Source organism: Protopterus annectens, chromosome 9.part0, assembly GCF_019279795.1.
Source record: "Protopterus annectens isolate FY-2018-M chromosome 9.part0, PAN1.0, whole genome shotgun sequence".
Lineage (NCBI taxonomy): Eukaryota > Metazoa > Chordata > Ceratodontiformes > Protopteridae > Protopterus > Protopterus annectens.
The window spans coordinates 1,388,242,730-1,388,269,596 of NC_056743.1; the positions used below are offsets into that span (position 1 = coordinate 1,388,242,730).

The window sequence follows — 26,867 nt, forward strand, 5'->3', positions numbered from 1 at the left end:
TTTAAACAAGAATAGTAAGAAAAAAACTAAATTAAAGTGGTCTCTGCAGAATGAGAATGTTCATGAAGAGAAGAAGCATTACAATATTGGAACTCTGCCACCATACTCTTGCAAATATACCTGACTTTATATCCATTCAACAGTTTTTGTTTTCTCTCATACTGGCTTAATAGTAGTCTGAGTTTTATAGATGGTCACAAAATAATATGATGTACTAGTTGCATTTTAATATGAAGCACATAGTGGTCTTATATTTTTCTGCTTATACAGGGTGATTATAAGAATGGTAGTATATAACATATGTTCATACCATATTGTCTATTACTTTCTACAGTAACTGACTTCATTGTTATGCTAAGAATTTCTCTAATTCCTGTAATTTCTAGCTACTCAAAAGAAGATTTAAGATAAAATAATGAAACTATTCACTTAGAACCTATTACATGGTTTTATATTACACTGAAATATGATCATTGCAAGATACAAGGTACCCAAATGCCTAATTGGGTAAGCAACACCTATGTTACTCACAACTTAAGTTGTTGGCTGGGTGGTGGTTACCCTAGCAATGCCATGATGTTCTTTGGAATATGTAATAATTATTGTAAAGTAGTTAAAATTGTATAAATTTTTAGTTGTTTCAGTGTTAGAAAAATGTATATATTACTTGCCTACTGGCTTAATCCTTCTCTTTCAGAGGGTAGTGGGAAGTTGTTAGGCACTAGGGAATTTCTGAAAGAGCGTTATGTCACCAACTCTTCTCATGATTTTATTTCTCAACACACATTAATTACTATTCACAAGGCTTTGCCAATGACTCCCCTTATAGCACTCACAGATAACTCAGTTACAGGCTTTCAAATTATCAACTAAGATGATTAACATAGCCTCATGGAATATAAATGGCTTACAAGACATTAAAAAGAAAAGGCTAATTATGCACCTCATACACAAATCGAAGTCAGCTATAACCTTCTTGCAGGAAACTCATATGACTATGGAACAATGGGACAAGGACACAGAAAAACACTAAATGGAGTCAACGAATAATAGTAATAGGGGATAGTACCTCATCAAGAGGGACAGCTGGGTTCACTTTATAATTTCAAAATACTGAAATCCCAAATTTCAGTATCCCGAAATTATAAAGTCAAACCTTTAAAATCACGAAAGTGCATAATCACGAATCTAAATATCTTGAATTTGCAGTTATGGCTTTATGGTACGTTACATGCGGTGTTGTTAGTGGATGGTGTCTGGTGTTGTGTGTGGATTTAGGTGTAATTTAAGGTAAGTGAGTGTTTTGTAAGGGTTTTGTGTGGGAGTTTGAGTGTGTTTGAATGTGTTTGTCAGTTGTATGTGTGGGTTAGGGTAGGCAGGTGAAAGTATGGGTGTGTAAGTGTTGGATGTGTTGGTGTTTGTATATGTGTGATGTTTGTGTGTGTGTGAGGGACTGTAGAATGTGTGGGTGTGAGTTTCCTTTCTGTGCCTGTTTGTGCAATCTCTGAGTTAGTATATATAAGTAGGGGGGTGTGGGGGTGCAGAGGGGCTTTCTCCCCTGCTTATATGTAGTGTAGGTTTGTTTGTTTGTGTTTTTGTGTCTGTGTGTGTTTTGTTTGTTGTGCTGTGGGTTGAATGATGTATGTGTTGTATGGTGTATGGTGTGTTTCTGTTCGTGATTTTGTGTTTCGTGATTTTGTAGTTTCGGGATTTGGGACGTTCGACTTTATGGTTTCGAAATACTAAAATTCGGGATTTCAGTATTTCAAAATTATAAAGTGAACCTGGACACCTATAATAGTTAAAAATCTTTAAAAGAAACACCAATAAATATAGTATTGATACAAAAGGTAGATGGTGTTATTTTACTTGCTCGCACCCAGCATACAAAAAAAACTTTATTACTCTGTAATGTATATGGTCCTTGCAACTATCAGCTGGATTTTCTAATTGAAATATATAACTTATTACTAAAGCACCCATACCATTTATTTATAACTGGTGGAGACTGGAACATAGCAATAAATTCTTCCAAAGATAGGTCAAATAAAAATAATACTCAATCGCCTCAAGCCACGACTTTTCTGTCAGAATTAATTGAAGACATAAACCTTATAGATCCCTTAGAACTTTACAACATGAACAGTCTTAGTGACAGATCCACGTACTTCTCATACCATAAGACCTGGTCAAGAATTGACATCTTTCTAATTTCTCAAAGGATTGTTATGTATGAAGTACAGTATAACTCCGAACCTAGATCATTGTCAGATCACTCAAAAATAAATATAACAATAACACAAACTAAAACTGGAAATACCACCCTCAATGCTTCAAACTGGACTTTAAACTCAAACCTGCTGAAAATTAAAGAAGTGGAGCAAGAAATTATAAACTCTCTAATTCAATTAAATGAAAACCTTGCATAAAATGATACGCCTCTGGATATTTAATGGGTAGCCTTTAAAGCCATGGCTAGGGGTACCCTGATCTAAAAAGCATAATTTTACAAAAAGCAAAAAAATGGAAAATATTAGTAACCTAGAAGGTAAACTAAGACAAATTGAACTAGAATGCCAAAGAAATCACACTGCTATTCTTGAGAAACAAATGGCAAGTATACAAAAACAATTAAACGAGATCATAACACAACAATATACATTTTCAGAACTAAGATTGCTACACAAATATGCAGAGTGGCCACAGACCCCTTCCAAAATCTTAGCAACTATTATAAATGTCAGGAACCCTACATGTAAAATACAAGAAATAAAATATAAAGACAAAACCTATAGCTCAGATAATGAAATAATAGAAGCTTTTGAAGAAATATTCCAAACCATTTAAGGTCCACATGATCATATATATGACAATATAACTTAGAATTCCCTCAGATTAATGAATCACAATCTAATAGTCTCAGAAGTCCATTAACAGAACAGGAAGTAAAAAAAGGCTATTGAGAGGCTAAAACCTGGGAAAGCTCCTGGCCCTGATGGGTACGTGGCAGAATTCTATAAACATTTTAAGCAACAACTAACACCAATACTTTTAAAAATATACAACTTTATAATAGAAGTTGGAATATCAGACCTTTATCTGAACAACCTAAAACAATACTTATCCCAAAATCAAATACACACTCCGCAATTCCTAATAACTATAGACCATAGCTCTGATAAATATAGACTTAAAGATATTTAGCACACAAGATAAAGAAAGTAGCTCCAGTAATAATTGTACCTGAACAGCTAGGCTTTATGAGTCAAAGACAAGTATGGGATAACACACTAACCATAGATGCCCTATCCCATCTGTGTGCCAGGGACAAGTTCCCAAAATACACTTTATCAGTGGATGCAACAAAAGCATTTGATTGCGTCAATTAAAAATTCCTCCTCTTTATACTTTTTCAATTTGGTTTTCCAAAAGAATACATAAAAATTATCAAAGGCATTACTGTAAAGCAGCTACAACTCTTTATGTAAGCAAGAAAACATCTAACCCAATACAAATTATTAATGGCACCAGACAGGGATGCCCACTCTCACCAAATCTGTTCAATTTCTATATAGAAGCATTATTATTACTAATCAGTCAGAGCACATATCATGTAATTTGAGTATCTAAAACCCAAATAAAATACACAGCTTTTGCAGACAATCTCAATATCTACTTCCAGTATCCCAACACTGATTTAAATAAAATCGTATCCATTGATAAGTTTTCTCTACTATCAAATTATGCAATCAATCCCAGTAAGTCAATTATATTTCCAACCAACCCCCTGGGACATAAGGAATTTTATTTTTCAGAGACTAATGTCAAAATGCGATATACTCTGAAATATTTAGGTATAATTTTCAGCCATACACAATCAGATATGTTCAATAATAACATAGCTAAAACTTGGACAAATACAGTAGGTAACATTAACAAATGGGAAAAGCTTAAACTCTCTACCTTATCAAAAGCTTCAAATTGTCAAAATGAACATACTGCCTAAGCTTATATACCATTTGAATGCCACTTTCATGAAAATTCCAGTTACCTTCTTTAACAAGATAAAAGTTTGACTAGAAAATTTTATATGGTACCCAAAAAGTACAAGCTACAATAAATGAATACCCCCAAAAGAAAAAAGGAGGTCTAAGCCTTTCTGATTTTCAACTGTACTACAAAATTATTAATGCTAGTCACATCATGCAAATAGCTAACTATGACCCAGTAGGTAATGAATGGTGCCCGATATGAATTTAATTATTCCACAAAAACATCATGACATCTAGAATTAATCCAAAAATGATTCCCTTCATTAATCAAGAAACTCTTAAGACTACAAATATTCACCTGATTGTAATTAATAAATCTGAAATTTTCAAGAAATTATTGATATCAATAAATCTAAAAGACACAATTATTCTTCTACAACCAATTCATAACAACCCTGATAAAGAACTAGGAAACTCTATGGTAAACCTGGATAAATACCCATTAATAAAAAACTATACAGTATGGGACTTCTACCAACTGCAAAACCTCTCATTGGAAAACATCAAGACCCTAATTAGAGCAAGCGATAATTATAAGGTGATAATTAAACAAATCTTATGCTTAGTACTATAACCAAAGATATCATTGTAAATGAGCAAGATATCAAACTAGCACAAAAAATCCAAAAATTGCTTTTATACAAAAATAAAATTATTTCAAATAATATAAATTAATAGTAAAAAATAAATGTCAAAATACAATACTGTTTTCAAAGTTCTGGGAAGAAAAATGTATCATATCAGACAATCAGAAGGAATTAGCTATTAGAAATACTATAAAACTGACACCATATAAAAAATTAATTTACACCCAGATCATGATCTTCAATAATGCATATCATACACCTGCACACCTTAACAAATTCAATTCATTTAAGTCACCCTTATCATACACATGCACACCTTAACAAATTCAATCAAAGTCACCCTTATTATATACCTGTACACCTTAACAAATTCAATCCATCTAAGTCACCCTTATCATACACCTGTACACGTTAACAAATTCAATCCATCTAAGTCACCCTTATCATACACCTGTACACCTTAACACCTGTACACCTTAACAATTTCAATCCATCTAAGTCACCCTTATCATACACTTGTACACCTTAACAAATTCAATCCATCTAAGTCACCCTATTGTCCTTTTTGCCTAGAAAATAGGCTGACATCCTCCACATATTCTGGAGCTGCAGAACAATTTACAGACTATGGTGGTCACTAAGACTTCTCTTAGAGAAGTCAGATTATTCAAAATTTACTTTGTCCTGGGAGACAGCAATACTGTATATATTCAAACGTAAGAATAATAGTTTCTCCAAACACATAACAATAAAAATATGCAACTTATTAAAATTTTATATAGCAAAAAACTGGTTGGACAGATCCAAACTATCCTGATCAGAATACAAGAACATGGCCAAAAAAAAAAAAAAACACATTTTGGCTAAGAAGCTTTATACAAAAAGCCAAAAGAACCAAACATATTATCAGAACTACTGCAAAGCATTAATTGATATATTATCATAAATGGCAAACAGTGTTAATTACACGTACACAGTAAACAAAAACTCTGAGCTGAGAGTACTAACACCACTAACTAAGGTGACATTTGTGTACTAACACCACTAACTAAGGTGACATTTTGTACTAACACCGCTAACTAAGGTGACATTCTTGTACATATGTATATAGAGTATAGTAGAGTAGACTGTTAACGTTAGGTAGGTTGGTGTTGTGCCTCCAGTTATACTGTCATTTGCAACCAGAATATACTAGTGAACTGTTATAACAATATTCTGACTATGACCTAACATAGCATAGCTTCATAGTAATCCAAAGTGTAATCTTAGCTTGTTTGTACTTCTGTAGTAGACATGTATAATATCTAGTTTAGATAACTTGCTAAATGTTAAGCACTATGTAACATCAACTGTTTCATATGTTTAAAGACCTGTTACTCTTTCTTTATTGCATTTTATATAAGAAAAATACTCAATAAAAAGATATTCGATAAAAAAAAAAAAAAAAAAAAACAGGCGGTGGATTATTTATGCATTTTTACCATCTTTCCTATTCTGCTTCTGTCATTGTTTGAGCCAGGGTGCTATTCCCAAAAAAAGAATTTACTCCGAAGTCCCCACACCTCTAAATTTGATTGAGAGATACAAGGACAGGACATTGGTCTGTTGTGCTAGTGACCTCAGAATGAATACAGTTTTTGGGAAGCTTGAAGGTTGACCAGGGTGTGGGCTTGAGCAGACAACTAGCTCATCTACATTTGGGAACACCGTTCTCCTCTACAGTGGAGGTTGGAGTGCAGTATGGGTGTTTCAGGGGTACATGTGTCCAGTGAGGGGAAAGGCAAGTGTCAACCCATGTGCAGGATTATGTGGGCATGTTTACTTATGCTGTTGCATGTCTGCAGTATAGCTATTTTTTCAACATGCTGGTGGATAATGATTAACAGAAATCACTGCTGTGAGCTCATTGAAGCCTAATAATACTCGTGGATTCTCCTTGTCTGATTCTACATCTCCCGTCTACATACAGTGACATCTGTTATCCACCATTTACTGGACAAGTATAAATGGAATTACACCGCACAAGACCACAACTTTATAGTCTCATTTCAATATAGAGTGCACATTTATAAGCTGAATGCATACATTTAATATGAATGCCACAAGCTTAATAAGCTCTGATGAATTTTTCTGCTTTATCAACCTCCATAGTAACCTGATAGAAACACATCCTAATGGTATCAGCCATCATTTTGCCAGTTTTAACCTCACTGCATTGTGAAATGTAAACAAAACAGCTATTTTCAACTCCAGCTATGTCAATATCTTTGTGTGGCTCCTGCGTTAAAAGCTTCCTTTTGCAGTGACAGAGAGAAGGATGGAGGGAGACTCAGAAGTAGATGGAATGCAATACCTTTCTTTAAAAATGAAAATGTAATTACACATCTTATCTAAAGTAGACATCATAAAATGTTCTAATCTCAACTCAGTGGATATGGCTGGATTTCTAAAGTATGTGCTTTGGTATTTAAAATATTTCTATTTGAATTTAGCATCCATTCTACTTAAAGTGCCCATCACAGCTATCTGAAAAGGTCTTAATCCTATACATTTTGAGATGGCATTTTTTTGGGATGTCCTCTTAACTTAAGTACAAAACTGAAAATTATATTTCTGTGAAATAAAACTCAGAAAAATAATACAGAAATGAGGGGAGCTAGTTGTAATGCTTAAAGTGAAGAAGAGCTTAGTGGTAGTCATAACAGATGATCTAATCATAAACAAATTGCATGAAAAAAGCTGCAAAATATAAAGTGACATTGTGATGCATAGAACACATTTTTGTAGAAGAAAACAAGTACTTAAAACTCCATAAGCCCAATTGTTGAGAACCCTGCATACGCTACTAGACAGACAGATAGACAGATAGACAGATAGATAGTTCTGAGGATCTGGACAGTGTAATCATATGGACAGTACATAGTTTAGAAGAGGGCAACAGAAACAGTACATAGGCTATGTCAGAATCCATGTGAAACTACAAAATATGTTTTTGTTTGACTGTCTTTGATGTCATGTGTTGGCTTTCACAAATGACATAGCTAGATTGCTTCAACTGTGATTTGCGAGGACTAGAAGATCGTGACTGTATAGCCTCTTGGGAGATTAGTGAGAGAAAGCCTGTTGCTTACACATAAATTATACAATTCCTCCCTATTAATATTCTAAAATGTGCACTCTGATTGGCCAGCCCAACCAGCATGCCCGTTGTAAATCTGACAATATACCAACGGAAAAGGTCCGGTCGCCCAGACTTTTTTCCGTTGATATAAACTGCCCCCAAAATCTTTTTTTTTTTCTACAATAAAAAAAGAGAGAAAACAGAGCAACAGACACTTTCTTTTCTCCATTGCTTCCATTTCAAAGCCTTGATGTACTGGGTATGCGTGGGAATGCAAGTCCCATACGCATGCGCAGTACATCAAAAAGCAGAATCAGTATACCACACTGGCGGAAAAGCAGCAATCCGCCATTATACAAAGACATTATTTAAGAAAAGTAAATATTTTTTTTCTTAAGTAATGTCATTGTATAATAGCAATAACCGACTCCATGGTTGTGGTACATTGAAGATTTACCCACGGTTGCCTTTGTTTAATCACTCAGGCTTTGCCCTCATGATTAAACCACACCAACCATGGGTAAATCTTCAATATACCACACCATGTCATTGGTTATTGCTTAATTATACCATAATCATATTGTGCTGTTGCTTAATTTTCACAATTTGGGAAAAATGTGTTCAGTATATAGATGTTTTGTCCAAACTTAATGTTGCATTGTTACGAACAATGTAAAAATATAGGGTTGGAATATGATTCATGAATTTCATTAGATATATAATAATTAGTTCTTGAGAGTATTCTTGAATATTTCTCACTACTGCCTTTTCTAAAGATTAATAAATAAGAGACTGATGCTGATCACATTATGGCATTCCTTATCAGCCCTGTATTTTCTGTGTTTTGTAAACACTGTCATATTTAACACTGGTATCATGCATCAGCCTGCTGCCTGTAGGGAATGAGCAGTTTGGTCAAGCACAATCTAGTCCACTTGTAAATTCACCAGAATTTTTACTTGATTTGTCTGAAAGTCAGTAGTCATGAACACATTTTTCCACCTTATCCTGAGATCCAGCAATGTCATCATTTCTATTGTAATACCTCATACAGAGACACTTACACACACATGCAAACACACACACACGCACACACACGCACACACGTACACATGCACAAACGCACACACGCACACATGCACACACGTACACATGCACACACGCACAAATGCACACATGCACAGACGCACACACACACATACACACACATGGAGAGGGTAAAAGCTCCTACAGAAAATATAACTTTTTTTTTTTTTAGTAAATATATATGTATAACCCTATCAGTTGATCGAGTTTTCAGAAACTCAAAATTCATATGGTCCAGACCATCTAATTGAGTTTTTGAATGGAGATTGCATTACAGCAAGGATCAAGAAATGTAGCCTTTTCTTCAATGGAGTGTGATTTCAGAGTTGATGTATATAATTTTCAGGGGGTGTGGGAGGGTGCAGGGGTGCTTCCCCCATTATAAATGTAACAAAAGTAGATTTTTCCCATAGGTTCATAGGTGTTTACTAGGCTATTGACCACAAGGGCCTTTCTAATCCTAGCCATGCATCCCAAATCTCTGACAAGTTCTGATATCCTTGATAAATCTAAGCATGGGTCTGGGAGATGGACTATTTACAGGTTACCTGTGTCCATTAGAGACATAGGTGCCAAACCTGGGATGAATTTCTGGTCTCCCATCCAGTTGTCCAAGTTGCACTTGAATTGGGTTAGGGAGGAACTTTGCTTCAGATGGATGGAAAGCCTGTTCCATAGATGGGGTAGTCTCTGGGATACATACCTATCTCTCTAGCAGGTCCTATTTATATCACAGACAAGGTTTAAGACTTTAGAATGGGTAATTCTGGTGCTGTTTGTTTTGTGAATATGCAGGAGGTCCATCAGAGTGGGGTCTGACAATGCCCTGTATGCCAGGCATAGATCTCCCTTCAAAACCCTGTAGGAGACAGAATACTGGGACAGGGCCTTGAGGTGGTCTGCATAGGACAGGTTACTTACATCTTGTATTCATATAGTGAGGAACCTCTTTTAATTTCTCAAAGTCTTTTGGGTTTCTAATACCATGATGGGAATGTACCCCATTCCTAAGTCAAAGTGTGATTAAAGTTCTTGAAATTAGTATTGTTTCACTCTTTGATGTTAGCCAAAAGTGCTCTTTGCAGCACCCGCAAAGTGCCCAGTAATGGCTCCTTCTGCAATTTGTATGGTATTACATGAATTGGTAACATATCTAAATATGATTTTAAATTATTTTTTATAAGACCAGTTGCTCCTACTACTACTGGAACTGCCTGGGTATCTTTCTTCCACATGGCTCTCATTTCTGCCTGCAGATCAAGGTATTTTATGACTTTGTGTCTCTTTGTACGCAAGACACTGTAGTTACTGGGTGTGGTGATTTCAATGATCAATGCTACTTTTGTCTTCTTTTGTTGGACCACTATAACCTGTCTGGACATTCCAATTGTTGACTATGCCTGGTTAGGTACATACCAGATACCAGTTGTACTCTGTGACAGGTCTGATGAATGCTGAATACAGGGGAACTATGACGTCTTTGGACTTTAGATGCCATACCTTTGTTTATAAGTTATGCAACATAGAATGATTTCCTCACTACTGTAGACACATGATGATCAAAGGCTAGATCACTAACTATGCTTGTGTCCCTAAGTCCATAACTACTGAGTCAACTCTAAGGGGTGTGCTGTCAATATGATAGTTACCAAGGATGGATGACTTCTCAAAGGATACTATTACACATTTCTTGGCATTTAGTTTTAGTCCATGACTCTGACACCAGTTGTTTGTCTGTGTCAGCTCCTCCTGGAGAACATCTGTGTCAGTGAGAGATTCAATGACAGCTCCTAGTTTGCAATCATCTGCAAATTTAGTCAGCTAGAGACCACTGACATTGGCCTTGACTTCTGAGAAGTAAATACCAAAAACAAGTAGTCCAAGAACAGACCCCTGAGGGACTCCACTTGTGACTGGCCTGTTTGTAGAGGTGGACTCCCCAATTCTAACTTCCTGTGGCCTGTCTGTCAGACAGTTGGCTATCTACTGGGTGACATACGGGTTTGTACCTAACCTCTTGAGTTTGTCAATAATGCCTGTGCCCGAGTGGGGTATTGTGTCAAATGCTTTGGCCAGGTCAAGGTATGTAGTGTGAATGATTTTGCCCTCATCCATTGATTTGGTGACCTTCTCAAAGAAGTCCACCAGGTTGAGTAGGCATAATCTTCCCTTGACAAAAGCAAACTGGGTTGGGTCCAGTGTCTGGAGGTTTACTATATCTCTGTTAATCATCTCCATGATAACTCTTTCCATGGTTTTATATATAAGACTAGTGAAACTTATGCTTCTGTAGTTTCCAGGGTCTGTAGATGGCCCACCTTTGTGCAGAGGGATGACTGCTGCCTGTCTCCATTCATGAGGCATGAAGCCCAATCAGAGGGTACAGATAAACAGTAATTCCAGAGGCCCTGATAGGCCATGTTCATGCTATTTAGAAGGCATCCTGGGATATTGTTTGGGCCCATTGATGCAGTGTTCTTGATCTTAGAGAGACCATTAAGGACCTGTCCCCTAGTGATAGTAGGGGAAATTATATTTGATCATATTTCCTGAGGGAAGGTTGAGGGGGAGAGAGGAGTAAAGCTGAAGCTGAATTTATCAGCTAGGAAGTTTTCTATATTTTCTGGCTCAATATAGGTTGCTCCCTTTACAATGAGCTCTGCACAAAATGGTGTACTGCCTTTGAGGTTGTGGACATAGCTAAAGAATGCTTTGTGCTTGTCCATGGCCTGGGAGGACAAACTTAGCATTGGTATACTTTATTTATCCTCTGAGTTATTTGTTTAGCTTGATGAGAGTGCTTTTATCCTGCTGGGTGCTGCACCTCCTATTTTTGCCATGATTTTCTTCCTCCTGTTATACAGCCAATTCATTTTGCGATTCCATAAGGGTTGCTTATTTTTTGAGTTAGTCCTGTACTTCTTCCTGGTGGGTACAGCTGACTCTATGCAGCTATTAACATTCTTCTACAGGGTTTCTGTGAACAGTTCTGCATAGGCAGAAGTGTTCTCAGGGTATATGGGGGCTTGAAATGTTGCCAGGTTCTCACTTAATAGGAGGAGGTTAGCCTTAGAATAGTTTGTGAATATTCCAGGTTTTGCTGGGGGTCCAGGTTTTATTTTTGCTCCAAAAGAGACAATTTTGTGGTCTGACCTTACCAGGGCAGGCATTACAGTAGGGAGTATGCAGCAGTGTCCCATATTAGTCAGGACCAGATCCAGTATGGTTGCACCCCTGGTTGGTGTATTGACTATCTGGTCCAGGGAGTTTGTGTTTACAAAATCCAGAAATCTCTGTGCATGTATGTTTGGTGTCATATAGGATTCCCAGATAATAGTGAGGTAATTAAAGTCACCCATGAATATGGTATTGGGTTGGATGGTTAGTGTTTCTAATAAGTTTAAATACATGGTATGGGTTTCCTGGGTCATAAAGAGCGACCTATAGCTTGAAAGGAAGTAGTATTGGATTTTACATATGGTAATTTGAACACGGAGCAGCTCAAGTGGATTGTCCTGTTTGAACAGCCGTGAAGTATATTTATTTCTGACATCTCCACCTTTAGTCCTTGCCTGTGAAGTAGCTGGCCTAAATATGTGGAAGGCATTATAACCTTGCACTGTTGGTGTGCTTTCTGCAGCTTTAAACAATGTCTCTGTGACCACACAGATGTCAGCATTATCTAGGGTGAAGAGAGCTTCTGTGGAGAGGAGTTTTTTGTTTAGACTCCTAGCACTGAGCAGTAATATCTTTAGATGCTCTTGATTTTAATTTGCTATGTCAGAAGTACTTTCAGTTTGACATTGCCTAAAAAGGCACTTTGGGGAAAACAATGTTTTAGCTAATATTCAAAAGCCTTGAAGGGAGAGGTGCAGACTATCCTTGGGAAAGCAGCGGGGTCTGTTGGCCATCTCCTTCCATGCTGATAAATATTGCATCCCCTTAGAATGACATCAGAAACTAAACCAGTTATTAAATTCAATCATCTTTTGTTCATATTGTGGCATCATCCTTGGAGAAGGTAAAATGCTGCTCAATGCTAGGCTCATACCAGCCTGAGACACATATTCTGAGAGTTCCATGATGTCTCTCTTCATATAGTTTATGGAAGAATGTGCCATGTTATTTACTCCCACATGGACTATGACTGAGTCATATTGATAATTGTGGTCCAATGACCTGAGTGCATGTGTAATGTGGTGGATCCTAGGCCCTGATAAGTAACTGACCATAACTTTCTCCCTACTCAGCCTGGTGAGAGGGACATCAATGTGCCTCACGATGGAGTCTACAGTGACTAGAATGTTGGATTGTATGATGACTTGCCTTATGGGCTTAGAGGTACAGGCTCCATGAGATGTAGCTCTATGTGTTGATGTGGGTGCTGTTTTGGAAGAGCACATTTAGGGCTGCTGGGAGTATTTGTTATGTGTACTTCATCTAGGAGATCTTTATGGTTTAGGAAGATTACATGTAAGTGCCTAAGCAAATGTGGGTCTATATCTGTTTTGAATTTTGCATGAAGAATGCAGCATGTGTACTACTGACAACCTTACTGACATTAAGAGTACTTTTATGTGAGAGCTTTGCCTCCAATGACATCGTGTAAATGCATCTCTTATATATCATATCAGTTTGTTTGAGAATTAACTGTCTGTCAGTAAACATGTGGCATTTTCTACATTGCCTCAGGATGCCCATATCTGCCAACCTGGTAACGGAGACAGTAGGAAAGTTCACATCCATGGCAACAGACCTTTTATTATTGATTAGACAGTTGGAGTGAGAATATCAATCACTGTCAGGAGTAACCGGTTTGCAGCTATGTGGACAGTGCTTGGCACTGCAAACTAGTTGTTGTATGCGCAACTAGGTATTGGAGAAATTTCAGTTGTGCTTTTACAGGAAAAATGTCATTCAAGGTGTCTAAATCAGCACTGCCAATCACTTGAGGGGAAACTAATACATAAACCCTGAAAATTTAAGGATGAAGTATATAGGCAGATATTCTGAAGTTAGAAACAAACCAAGCAGCGCTTACTTAAATAAAGAATTAGCTTGTCAAGAATGATGAAAAGACAGGAGTCGCATGAATGGCTACTGCCTAGCTACTACTAGTGCTGGTCTCACCACAGCTTCACTCTCTTGGGATACAATGCTCCTTTGCTACTTCTCTCACCAGAAGCAAAATGTTAGCACCAGTCCAAAGAACAGAAGCAGGCCACGGCCTGTTTGGTGATCCACAATCTTGTCCCAGATGATGCAAGGGTCTGTAGGCTTGTAGTCTTTTTCTTTCACATGCCTCGAATTGCAACTAGACCAATCGGGTACAGCAAGCACAGACACCTCACTGTCCAACCAGAAACAGTGAGGAATCAATGCACTCTGCTCCTTCTCTCACCAGGTGTAGAATATAAGCACAGATTCCAAACTGTCACCTATAAAGCAGTTATTATGCTTTCTGGTGATCAGCAGTCTCCAGGAAATAATGTCCTGGACCCCTTCTATCACCAGGAGAAAACAAGCAATAATCCTAAGATGACTACTGAGAGGCAGAATGTGGGTTCTCCAATAACTGGTGGTCTTGCAATAGATGCTTAAAGGTAAGATTAAAAAAATGGTTTATCCTAAACACTGCAGCATGCACTAAGAAGTTAGATATGAAAGTAGGTAACTTTTAAGTTTTAGCTGTCTAAAAAAATAAGTTTTAGTGGAGAGCCACTATTTTCCAAAGAACAAGACAGATTAAAGTTGGTGGGCACTTTTGGATTCTGGTACTATAGAATACAGTAGGATTAAATAATTGAAGGGGTGTGATTTCACAAAATAATAATCTTGTGCTTACACTGGTCAGTGGAAGGAGAGGGGGGATGAGATATATGGTCAAATTAACATACAGGGCAAGCCATTAGAAAGACAGTAGTGTTTAAGAATGCAACAGTAACAGAGTGAGTGGGTGGGAAAAAATCTGTCTGACAAGAGAAACAGCTGTGGTCTCTTTTCAAGTTTTAGTATGCAGTTAAAAGCAGAATACAAGTAAAACACAGTGTAAAGAAAACACATTTATTTGTTTATTTTATATTTGTTGACTAGGTTTGTCCGACTGGGCTACAAATGCCCATTTTCAGCGGAGGCCCGGGGAGAAAAGCTCCAACAGAAAATAGAAATTTTACATATTAAATACATACAGAAATACATTCATCAGTACCACAGATTACTGCATTACAGTGCCACACATTACATTCATCAGTACCACACATTACTGCATTACAGTGCCACACATTACATTAATCAGTACCACACATTACTGCATTACAGTGCCACACATTACATTCATCAGTACCACACATTATTGCATTACAGTGACATACATTAAACTGTGGCAAGTGAAATACCTATATAAATATATTCATCTGAGGGATACCTTCATAATTACATATTATATACATAATAGTGCAATAGTTACATAGCTGAAATGTTTTACTAGTTATGTTTCTACAATGATGTACCAAGAGGAGAAGATAAAGTAGTAAGTTTGTTTATTGAAGGGAAGGAAGAGAGAAGAGAAGTAGAAGGTTATAGGGAAGTATCACAAATCACAGTATACAAAATAGAAGAAGGCAGTAAAGTAATACAACGTACAAAAAAGCAAGCTAACTTTTCCCTCATAGCAAGCTGTGGCAGAGTCTTGGTGAGCCTTTCTAGTATTTTTTTTGTTTTGTTTTGTTTTCAGATGTTTGAGTTTTTGGAAACTCAATCATATGGTCTCATCCATATGAATTTTTGAGTTTCTGAAAATTCAATCATCTGACATATGATATATATATATATATATTTTTTTTTTTTGTAAAACACTTTGGGCATTTGTTGGGGGAAACTTGTCATCAGTCAAATGACCCAGATCCATGTGTACATTCATGGTTAACCTGCCATCCTGTTAAAGGTACCAAATCTGCTTTAAAATAGTGTCAGTAGCTTAGGGGGATGGTATAACATTGAATTTCTCTGTTCTCACTCCCTTAAAGTGCACTAGCACTGAGAACTAATAGCACAGAAATCCAATGAAGACTGATATGGTTAGTAATTCCTTTCTACATTAAGCAGGGGGTTCAAATTATAACCAGGCTGTGCTTTTTATATGCTACCTTCTGAAGAAAGCTGCTCCGTGCTGAATACAGCTTTGAATTTTTTTCATAAAGCTTCATGCATTCAAATTTGGTTATGCAAAAACTGATATCTGCTCAGTAATCAGGATGGGTATGTGGTTAGAGTTGCCATTATAGGTAGGATTATTATGTTTATCCAAGAGGTGATGAAAAATTAAACAACAGGTGTTTACTGGAATGCATTAAATGTGTTGCATGAAGGCACCTGTTTGGAAGTATGGAAGAATGAGCTCGTGGCCAGTTATGTACAGCTCTTGTGCTGTCACTGTACTAGAGGTAGGGGGGGTTGCTTCTCTATGTCATTCTTTTGTGCAGTTTTATTTTTGTGTAATTATGTATTAATTTAGGCTCTACAAACCTTTTTTTTTAAATTCTGGGGCATATGTGATTGTTAATTCTAGAATTTTCAAAAATACTAATTTTGTGTCAATATACCAGCGATTATAAACAAATTTTATGTTTTATGTTTTTTATTTCAGTTATACAACCCTTCCATCAATTGTTGGTTCTGGATCATACATAGTAAAAATGGTTCTTTTCCAAAATGCTGACTTCAGTAATCCATATACAAGTGGGTCTATAAATCTGACCGTAGGTAGTCCACTTTACATTGGGGCATATGTACAAGATGCTAAGAACACAAGTTTGGCCCTGGTGATGGACACCTGTTATGCTACTCCTGCGAACAACATTGCTGACACGACTAGATTTGTACTGTTGCAGAATGGGTACGTTTATATCATTTATACACAGCATATTAATGAAAAGGAACAAAGCACAGTAACAATATATATAAATATCTACAATGTATATATTTTTAAAATGGCATCAGATATGGTCTTGAAATGTTATTAATCCCTGGGATGCATGGACACGTTAAGACTGGACAAAATATTTCACACTGCGATTCTGACTCACTTGTGTAATACAGCAGCAGCAACACAAAGAAACCGTACACATTGCTTCTGGTTATGAACTCTGCCTCACTTCTCCTGGGTCTAGCATTCAGTCATGCTCTCTGGTCACTGTCTGTTTTCTCCACGTGCAGAACACAGTGTGTACACAGGGCAGATGAGATGTCAGCTTTTCAGGAAACAACATTAGGAGTGTCACAAGTTTCAACATTAGGACTTTTAACTCTTTAATCTTTATAAATAAAATCCATACATACTCTCTCTCCCAGCAAACGTAAACCAATATGTAAATGAGTTAACACTAATATGTAGCCTGGTCAGTGAAACACATGATGGCCTACATCTTTCCTTTACAAAAACTGAAAAATGACTTGGCAATCTAAACTACTCCTAAATCCAAATAAAAATAACTTAACGGTATTTTCAAGTCCAATTGAGCAATCAAACCATTGTGAATTAAAAATATTATCAGTTGATAATACTAGAATTGAGCTAGTAAAACACAAAACTTCTGGGCATAATAAATGACCACAGATTAGGATTTGATCAGCATATCCAGTAAGTTGTTAAAAAACAACCATAAACTAGAACTTCTTTGTAAAGAATTTAACATGCCCCATGGGAAATGACTGTTTCAAAGACATGATTCATCTCCAGTTATAAAATTGTAAAATTCTTTGGAATGTCATATCCATCTGCATTTAAAAGCCTGGATCTTCACCTGCCTAGTGAGTGCAAAGCTTCATACCAGCAATCAGCATACATTCATAATGAAGACAATCTCTGGTCTCTTAATAATGAGCCTATCTTCTTAAAGTTTGCTGACAGGGCAGCTGATTGTACCATATTGACCAAACAGATGTCATTCCATCTCAGAATTTACTTTCCTCTGTCCACTCCCTATACCTTTGATCCTACTTAAAGTAGTGCATTCCTTTGCACGAGTAAGGTTTAGTGCATAATTTTCTGGCACTCTCACATTACATACCACAAAATAAGAAAAGGCTTTGATCCAAGCATCCCTGGTGTTTGTTTTATCCATATATCTTCATTTGCTTTCCACACAGCCACAGGAATTGCCTTTACAGTGTTTGCCTTCAGATATCATTTTCCATGTACTTATGTCCCATCTTACTTCCAGGAGATCAAACATATTTATATCCTTCCCTCTTCATATTTTTCAATAAGATGTTAAGGTTCTTGAATCAGTCATCTTTATTCTGATCTATTCTGATGAAGTCTTCTATGTGAAAGATGAAAGCGCTTAATCTTGGTGTGTTTTTACTGCAATAAACAGAGTTTGTATACAGGCTTGTTTGGTGCATTTTTCATTTGGTTCCTGGTCTTATGTTAAGGGATGTGACTGCATAAGATTTCTTTTTACACAGTACAGCAACACTTTTCAGCTTCTTGAAGGATATTGTCAGAGTCTGCAGTATCTTGCCTTTCTGTGCTTCTTTGGTTAGCTTGCCCCTGTGGCACTTAATCGTCAGCACGTACAGCAGTATAAGTTGGCTTGCATTACCCCTTAATTCACACTAGGATGCCTCTGATGTTCCATTTTATACGTATAACCCTTCTTGCTTAGATGAAGTGGGTGCTTGTTGGATAAGTGTTAACTCACTGTGCGTGCATTCCTTGGTTTGTAATACTTCATTGCCACTTAATTCCCTATCAAACTGCAACAAATCCCCGAGCAAAGCATATGTTACTCTTTTCAGTTTTTAATTAACCAAAAAAATATTTCACCACCCTGTTCTATCCTGCATTTTATGCATCAGTACCATTTACATTAGATATACTGAAAAAAGGTCTCTTGGCTTTGTTTTATTTTTATCCCACAAACCTTACCTCATTTTAAAATGCATCCCTTAATACTACCAACAAGGTTCAAGCCACGCATTTGAGGCCTATATCATGCCATATATCCCCATATGGTTAGAAAACCATCCACCCCATCCCACTCCATTGTTTCATTCCCTGTTTCCAGCAGCACTACTCACCAAATGAATAAACCACTGCAGTTGAGATTTTATCAGCTCACCAGTCACTGAACATGTTCTGTACTGCAGTGTGTTTAGCCTGTAATACTGGTTAAAAAAGGATATTTCTTAAAAACATAGCAGTCACATATACTGGACCCAGATTAAAACAAGAAAGTTGGAAACCTTGTTTAATCGAGTGCTACTAAAATCTTTCCACAATCAGCTTTTAAAAAGGTTAAATTACTGATGATTGTAATTTATTTGGTATGCTGATTTAAGTATACTAATTACTAGCTACAGGCAGATGCCTGCTGCTTGGAACACAGTTTATCTAAAAAAGCAGTTTAAAGAATTTATTTTTTATATGAATTTGTCTATCAGGATAGAGTTATTGAAGCTAGAAGTTCATTCATAGTGTTTGTGTTGCTTACAGAGAATTCTAAAAACATTCAAATATTTAAAGATATCACAAATTAAAAATATCTTGCATAGTTTATTTCAAATATTGCAGTTAGAAAAGATGTTCCATCTGCAACCATGTGGAATTCTTTCTTTGCAGGGAAACTCAGTAGAAAGTTATATGGTTTACATCTAGAAATGTGATTTATTTTATTTACCGCAAGTAGAATAGCAGGTAAAAAACAAGTCAGCCAAATGGAACCACAAGTGAAAAAACAGAAGTCTGACTGTCTCAACCTTAAAACATGCTTAGCTTTCAAGTCACACAGACTCTTTCTCAATGCACAAAAAATGAATTAACATTTTAAGTAGCATCTGCATTTATTTAATAAGCCAGCCTACCAAAGAATGAGATGTTCATCACATGACATAGTAACTTAATTGATTTTAGAATATGAAGTAATGAATGCTAAATCAAAAAGATTAAACAACAATTTAACACATCACTTAATTAGAACACATAAAATAAAAAGTAAAACACAGCCCAGGATCTTTTATTTAATATAACTGCTTATTTTTCAAAACTGGTTTTATTCTATTCATAGTATTAAGCCCCAGTGGTGAGTCAGCCCTAAAGTAATTTATCCACTTCCACATCTGCTGTATGATCTTTTTTGATTGTTTTATTTTACTTTTTATTTTATTTACCCTTTGTTGACCAAGTTAGCCTTATTATGCCAGTGTCCTCTTTTCATGAGTGACTTAAGATGGTATTCAGATTGACTAGGAGAATTTTGGCCATGGTACTAAGAAGAAAGACTACTACTCTTTTTGATAAGTGCTACTCACCTTTTATATCTACCTCTGATACCACCAGGTAGATTGGACTTCATTTTAACATCTCATTTTGTCACTGTTTAGACTAAAGACATTCTGGAACAAGTCTTTGATTTATGGTATAGACTCACATTAGAGGGAATATGACAGAGATATGAGAAATGTTGACAAAACTTTATATCTATGTATCGTAAAAGTCTCAATAAATCGGGGTTGAGATGTTAGACCTACCATTTCTTACCCATGGAGAGCAGGGAGTTTACTGAACACCACAAAGGTTTTGGCCTATGTGAGCATGGCTACAGAAAAATGCAATCTTCTTGCATTGGTTTGACAGTAAGGGACTTGACTTTATTGCACCCGTTCTTTTGGGTGCTTAGAACATTGCAAGGATTGGTATATTTGAACTTAGTTCTTGACAATCACATTGCCTCATCATGGTTTTGATTGTGAGGATAATTTATGTGAGTGAAAGTAGACATATTTTCCATTCATGAATCAGGGGCAATTGAGTTAAATATAATGAAGGAAGAAAAAATTAAGTAAGTGTATATCTTACTTTAAGTCTAAGAACCAGAGGTACTTCCATTCCAATTTAATGACATAAGAGTTTCTGTAAATATATACTGGTATTGAAACTGACTCTATTTTGTGTATGAGAACAGTGGTGTTTGTAAATAACATGGGCCTTTTGTTTACAGCCTAAGACAGTCAATGGTATCTTAAAGATTCAGAAGTATGCCAATAGCAAAGTAGTTATTTTAGATTGGTTACAAGGATCCTATTAAGAATACTTTACTGGATAATGTTTTCAGTATGTGTTGACTTTTAATTAGTTAACAGAGTTCAAGTAGCTGTGCTTGCCAAGGGGTAAATATATTGATTGCCAACACCAGTCTAGGTTAAAGTAATCTACAAGAATGAATTCATTCTGTATATATTAGACTGTCCAGAACTCAGAAATATTTATTTGACTATGTTGCAAAGGAGATACAAACGGAGACTATTGTGGTTGTATGAGGGAGGTGAGGGTAGATATATGCTAGTAAGAAATTTTTTTTTTTTGATGATAACAGCAGCACCACCAGCATCTTTATCTGTCTTATTGACTTAAAGATGATATATCCCTGAAGGTTATGATTTTACTAACAGATAGAACACAGTGTGGTAAGTGTTCTTTAAGAAAACTGGCAAAAGCTTCTAAGACAAGAACAATTAACAGAATTAACTCATTACATTGATATGTACAAGGTAAATGTGAATAAAATATACCAAAAAGCAAAATAAAGAAATAATTTGTTAATGAGCTCCATAAGTAATCAATATTTGAAAGAGAACCACTATAAAAAATACAAGAGCGTGTAGAATCTCAAACACAAGTAACCACAAGCAGAACACATTGAGAATCACACCACATAACAATATTTATTTAAATGATTACCAATCAGAAACAGTGCTTTCACTGCAACCATGAAGAACCTCATCAGAACCTGTAGATAAATGCAAAATAACCATAGTTACATATTTAAAAATAAAAAAAAAATGATGCAATCCCAGTTCCATCAATAGAAAACTTTAACCAATAAAAACAGGTGACCAAAAGAATTCACATTAAAAATACATCCAAAAAAAAAAAAAAAAAAAAAAAATATATACCTGAAGCATGAGATCAAACTTGTATTTATAATACCATAATATATATATACATATATATATATATATATATATATATATATATATATATATATATATATGTAGATATTTACAGAAGGTTCTGATGAAGTCTATTGTATGATGAAAGCGCTCAACTGTTTAAGTGAATAAACCTGTTTTATATTACTTCTGGAGTGGATTTGTGCTGGTGCTTACTATAGTGCGTTGGAACTGCTTTTGGTGACATTATTTATTCAGTTGACTAGTTCCAGCTTTTGTTCTTTTCTATCATAAATGTATTTGCATTGAGCACAAGCTTCACATTTAGCCATTCCATATTGATCTTGTTTAATAAAAATATTTTGAACTATATTTTGATACTTTTGCCTCTTTTGTATACAAAATTAGGTTTATCACTGTGTTTCTTTTAAATTAAAATATCAACCAACGTTTTCCAGTTCTTATTAATCAGCTCTCTAACTTGGCCAGTAAATGGCCGATAAAGGCCTCCCTATAAGGGTTATTCACTTGCCTCTTTTTTTATAGATGAATACCTTTCATCATGCTAAATCATTGAGATAGCCCCTATTCAAAAACATCTTGGCAAGTATATCAACCTCTTTCATAAAAATCTCAGCGTTGGACACTAAACAAGGCAGTCTAATAAAATTACTGTTTCATAAGTTTTTCTTCTGCCAAATGGGATGACAACTATTAAAATGCAAATAACTGTTAGAATACATTGCCTACTAAAAAATAATGAACTCATAACACACTGGAGCTCCGGTTCGATGTCGGTCTTCTGCGCTGTCGACGAAGTCAGGTAGAACCATATATATATATATATACCTGAAACATGAGATCAAACTTGTATTTATAATACCATAATATATATATACATATATATATATATATATATATATATATATATATATATATATATATATATATATATATCAAAGACAATAAATGTGTGAATAAAAAATGTATATTAAGAAATAAATCCTAAATTTTACCAGTTTTTAGTGGTAAAATACTGTTAAAAGCAAGTTTATCATTCATCCCAGGAGGCTGTGTTGAATTTAATCTAATTCACCAAAATTTTGCAGGATTCCAGTATAACTCCTCACATACTACCCCTTACTAGATAAGAATATTTTTCCAGTATAAAAATAAGAATTTTTTAAAACCCCTACATTGAATGGAGTACCTGTATAAAGCATGACTCAAGCCCTGCTTCTTAATAGAATAATAATGCTCACAGATTCTAATTCTCAATGGTCTTTCTGTTTTGCCTATATAGAGTCACAGATAAGAAAAGTAGTGAAATAAACCATCCAATGAGTATCATAATTAAATCTCTTATTACTGTTTAAAATCCTAGGTAAGATACAATGGATGTGTTGGTTCTATCATAAATGTATTTGCATTGAGCACAAGCTTCACATTTAGCCATTCCATATTGATCTTGTTTAATAAAAGTATTTTGAACTATATTTTGATACTTTTGCCTCTTTTGTATACAAAATTAGGTTTATCACTGTGTTTCTTTTAAATTAAAATATCAACCAATGTTTTCCAGTTCTTATTAATCAGCTCTCTAACTTGGCCAGTAAATGGCCGATAAAGGCCTCCCTATAAGGGTTATTCACTTGCCTCTTTTTTTATAGATGAATACCTTTCATCATGCTAAATCATTGGGATAGCCCCTATTCAAAAACATCTCAGCAAGTATATCAACCTCTTTCATAAAAATCTCAGTGTTGGACACTAAACAAGGCAGTCTAATAAAATTACTGTTTCATAAGTTTTTCTTTTGCCAAATGGGATGGCAACTATTAAAATGCAAACAACTGTTAGAATACATTGCCTACCAAAAAATAATTAACTCATAACACACACTAGCCCTGTTTTTCATGATAGTTATGTCAAGATAGTTAATACTGTTGAAATTAATTTACTCATAAACTTAAGGATGCTATTTGTATTATTTAAATAATGAACAAAGCTTTTTAAAAGTTCTGCACTACTATTCCAAAAAAACAAGATGTCATCTAAATATCACAAATATAAATTAATATTGAACCAGTAAGATGTACTCAAATATACGATTTCTCCTATAGCCATAACACCATGTTGCCAAAAAGAGGGAGCTGAAGCAAATCCCATGGACTCACCTTTAACCTGCTTATAGTATTCCTCTTTGAAAAAAATGTTCAACAGCACAATCTCCATCCTATCAGTTAATAAATTAATTTCTTCATTAGATTGTTTTCTACCAATCACTAAGGACTTCCTAAACCATTTCAAACCCAAACATGGGGAATGGTAAGAAACAGATCTTTGACATTAATGGTTACAAAACAAATAATACTTTGAAACTCTTGAGCTACTATCTTTACCAAGCAATACCAGGAATCCTGAGAATGTGCTCTTTATCTTCAAAAAAATCTTTTAAATTTAGGTTTATCCATTTGGCAAAAGACTCAGTTTTGGTGCTTCCGGTAGCTACTATAGACCTTAAGGGGGGGGGGATAAAGAGGATTCTTGTGGGTTTTGGGTATTCCAAAGATAGCTGGTGTCAGAGGATTTGTTACTTCCAAATAATTCATAGTTTCAAATGTAATACAATGTTCTATTATTAAATCATTTACCCAACTGTCTACTTTACTATACTCTGTATTGATCTCATTCGTGTTAGCTTAGTTTGTCATTCAGATATTGACACGGTTTACTAGAATAATCAATGTTCATAATGACAATACCATCGCCTTTATGAGGTTTCGTAATTGTTACATTGCAACCTTGTAAAAGCTTTTTTAATTAATTGTTTTCCTCTTTAGTAAAGTTAAAATACCTACATCTCTTCTGCTGTTTTTCAAGGATTCTAAAATCTTGTTCAGATGCTTTATCAAAAACCTGCCTACTAATTTTGATTGGTGTTTGTCTAAATAAATATACTTATTGTGGTTACTTGAATATAAGAAAGAGAGCCATGAGATGCAAAGAAAATATTGTGCAGTTGAAACTCAATTGTCACATAAAAATGGTAGCTGTATTCATGATAAGTATTATTTATTTATTTGTCTTTGTTGACCAGGACAAGTTCGACTGGATGAAATGAATTTTCAGCAGAGGCCCAGGGAGAAAAGCTACACATTTAATTTGCACATGATGTACATTTATAATTGCAGAGCAGAATAGATAAAGGTTGAATTATTAGTATATGAGCTTATTTACATGATTTTGAAATACTTCTCACATGAACATAGCATTTTACCACAAAAAGCAAGAGGAAAATTAACATAAATTGACTAATAATTAAATAGCAAAATACAATAAAATAACAGTTGATGTATTTATAGCATAGTGGCTGCAGGAAAAATATCAAACTGTTGTGTTTTTGAGTTTAGTAATAATTTACAGACAGGTAAGTAGTAATGTAGCTTAAAAATAATGATAGTGACATGAAAGAAGAAATTATGGAAATGAGCTGGACAATAAATGGTCAGAGGAGGAGTTATAGCTAGCGGTGGGTGGTGAGAGAAGGAGGAACAGTAAGAGTTTTGAGAATTAGTTCAGTATGAGGAAGAGTGATACGGTGCAAAAAGATTGTGAAGAAAAGTGGCTCTAAGAGTTGGGAGAAGAGTAATCTGAAAAAAGCTAGCCAGGGTGAGCAGGAAGAACAGAGACATCTTTGGCATAGGTGCTGTTTAAGCAAAGTTTGGAAACTATTTACATTTTCTATCTGTTTAAACCATGTGGGAATTTCATTCCAGAGTTTTGACACATAATGACACTGCATAGAGTCAATAACAGTGTTGAATGTCTTACTAATACATTGTAAATGTTTAATGTTAGAGTAAAGATCTCTAGTGGGTCAGTAGTACAGTAGAGTATTTTGTAATGCTGGGCATTTGTCTGCTGAGTACAATAGGTTGTGGGTAATGATTAGTTGTAAGTATGCCAACTGGTTTGGGAGTTCAAGCCAGTATCATTGTTTTAATACATGGCAGTGCTGTGTTTTATAACATTGGTTGGTTGGTTACAAATGTAGTTATTTTGTAGTAGCTGGAGGCTAGTTACATTTTCTACATAGTGCTGATATTTGTAAGAATAGGGGAAGCATTTAATAGAGAAAGAATAAGAGATGTTGCTGCTATGGTAATCCTTGCTTGGTCTGTTAGGTAGTGTTTGTTCCTAAAGGGAGCTATGCTTTTTGTGAGTTTTCTCTGAGTTGGTGATCAAATTTGATGTTGTCATCTATTATAACTTTGAGTAATTTAATTTGGCTTATGGTTTCTGTTTTCGAGGTAATATGAAATGTGTGTTTATGGTTAAGGTGTTGTTTTGAAGTGAATAGCATAAGTTTGTTTTTTCATTTTTTCTTTAATTAAGCAGCAAGTTAGAATTTTTAGCCATATTTCAATGTTAGTGAAAGATTTTTGAGTGATTTCCTGTATTGTTATGGATGGGGCAGAGCAGATAAGGGTTGAATTGCCAGAGTACAAGAGTAGCAAGTGTTATGATGGCGTTTATGAAATAATAAATAGAAGGAAATGAGTACTGACCCTTTGAGATTACCAGCAGAGACTGGTTGAAATGCTGAAAGGTTTTATACTCATTTAGTTGCCTGCTAATGATTGCATAAATAACTGTGAAACCAGGTGAAGTAGGGGTAAGTGAAACCTAGTGTTGTAAGTTCAGAGAAGAACTTTTGGTGGGATACTGTGTCAAATTCTTTTAAAAGGTCAAGGAAAAGTGAACAAACAAGGTTGCCCTCATTTCTGTATTGGCTTACTATGTTGGTGACGTTGAAGAGGACAGTAGTGCTATTGTGGTTGGGCCTGAAGCCATGTTGGGTGTTGCAGAAAAGGTTGTGTTTGATTATATGTTTCATAAGCTGAGAGTAAATATATTTCTTGAGGATTTTAGAGAGAGGTGATAGGATATCAATAGGTCTATGGTTTATTAACTCTGTTGAAGTATCTCCTTTGTGTAGGGGTATAATAATGGATTTTTTCCAGATGGACGGGACACAGTTTTCAGGTACTGACCTGTTGATTA

General features: G+C 35.4%; 1 protein-coding gene across 1 annotated transcript in view; it reads left to right on the forward strand.

Moving 5' to 3' along the window:
- The window catches only part of LOC122812083 (uromodulin-like), a 763,298-nt gene that overhangs the window by 381,182 nt on the left and 355,249 nt on the right, over positions 1-26,867 (forward strand). The window contains exon 9 of the mRNA XM_044084352.1: positions 16,492-16,740. Within this exon, the coding sequence (XP_043940287.1) occupies positions 16,492-16,740 (249 nt within the window). The remainder of the gene's footprint in view (positions 1-16,491; positions 16,741-26,867) is intronic.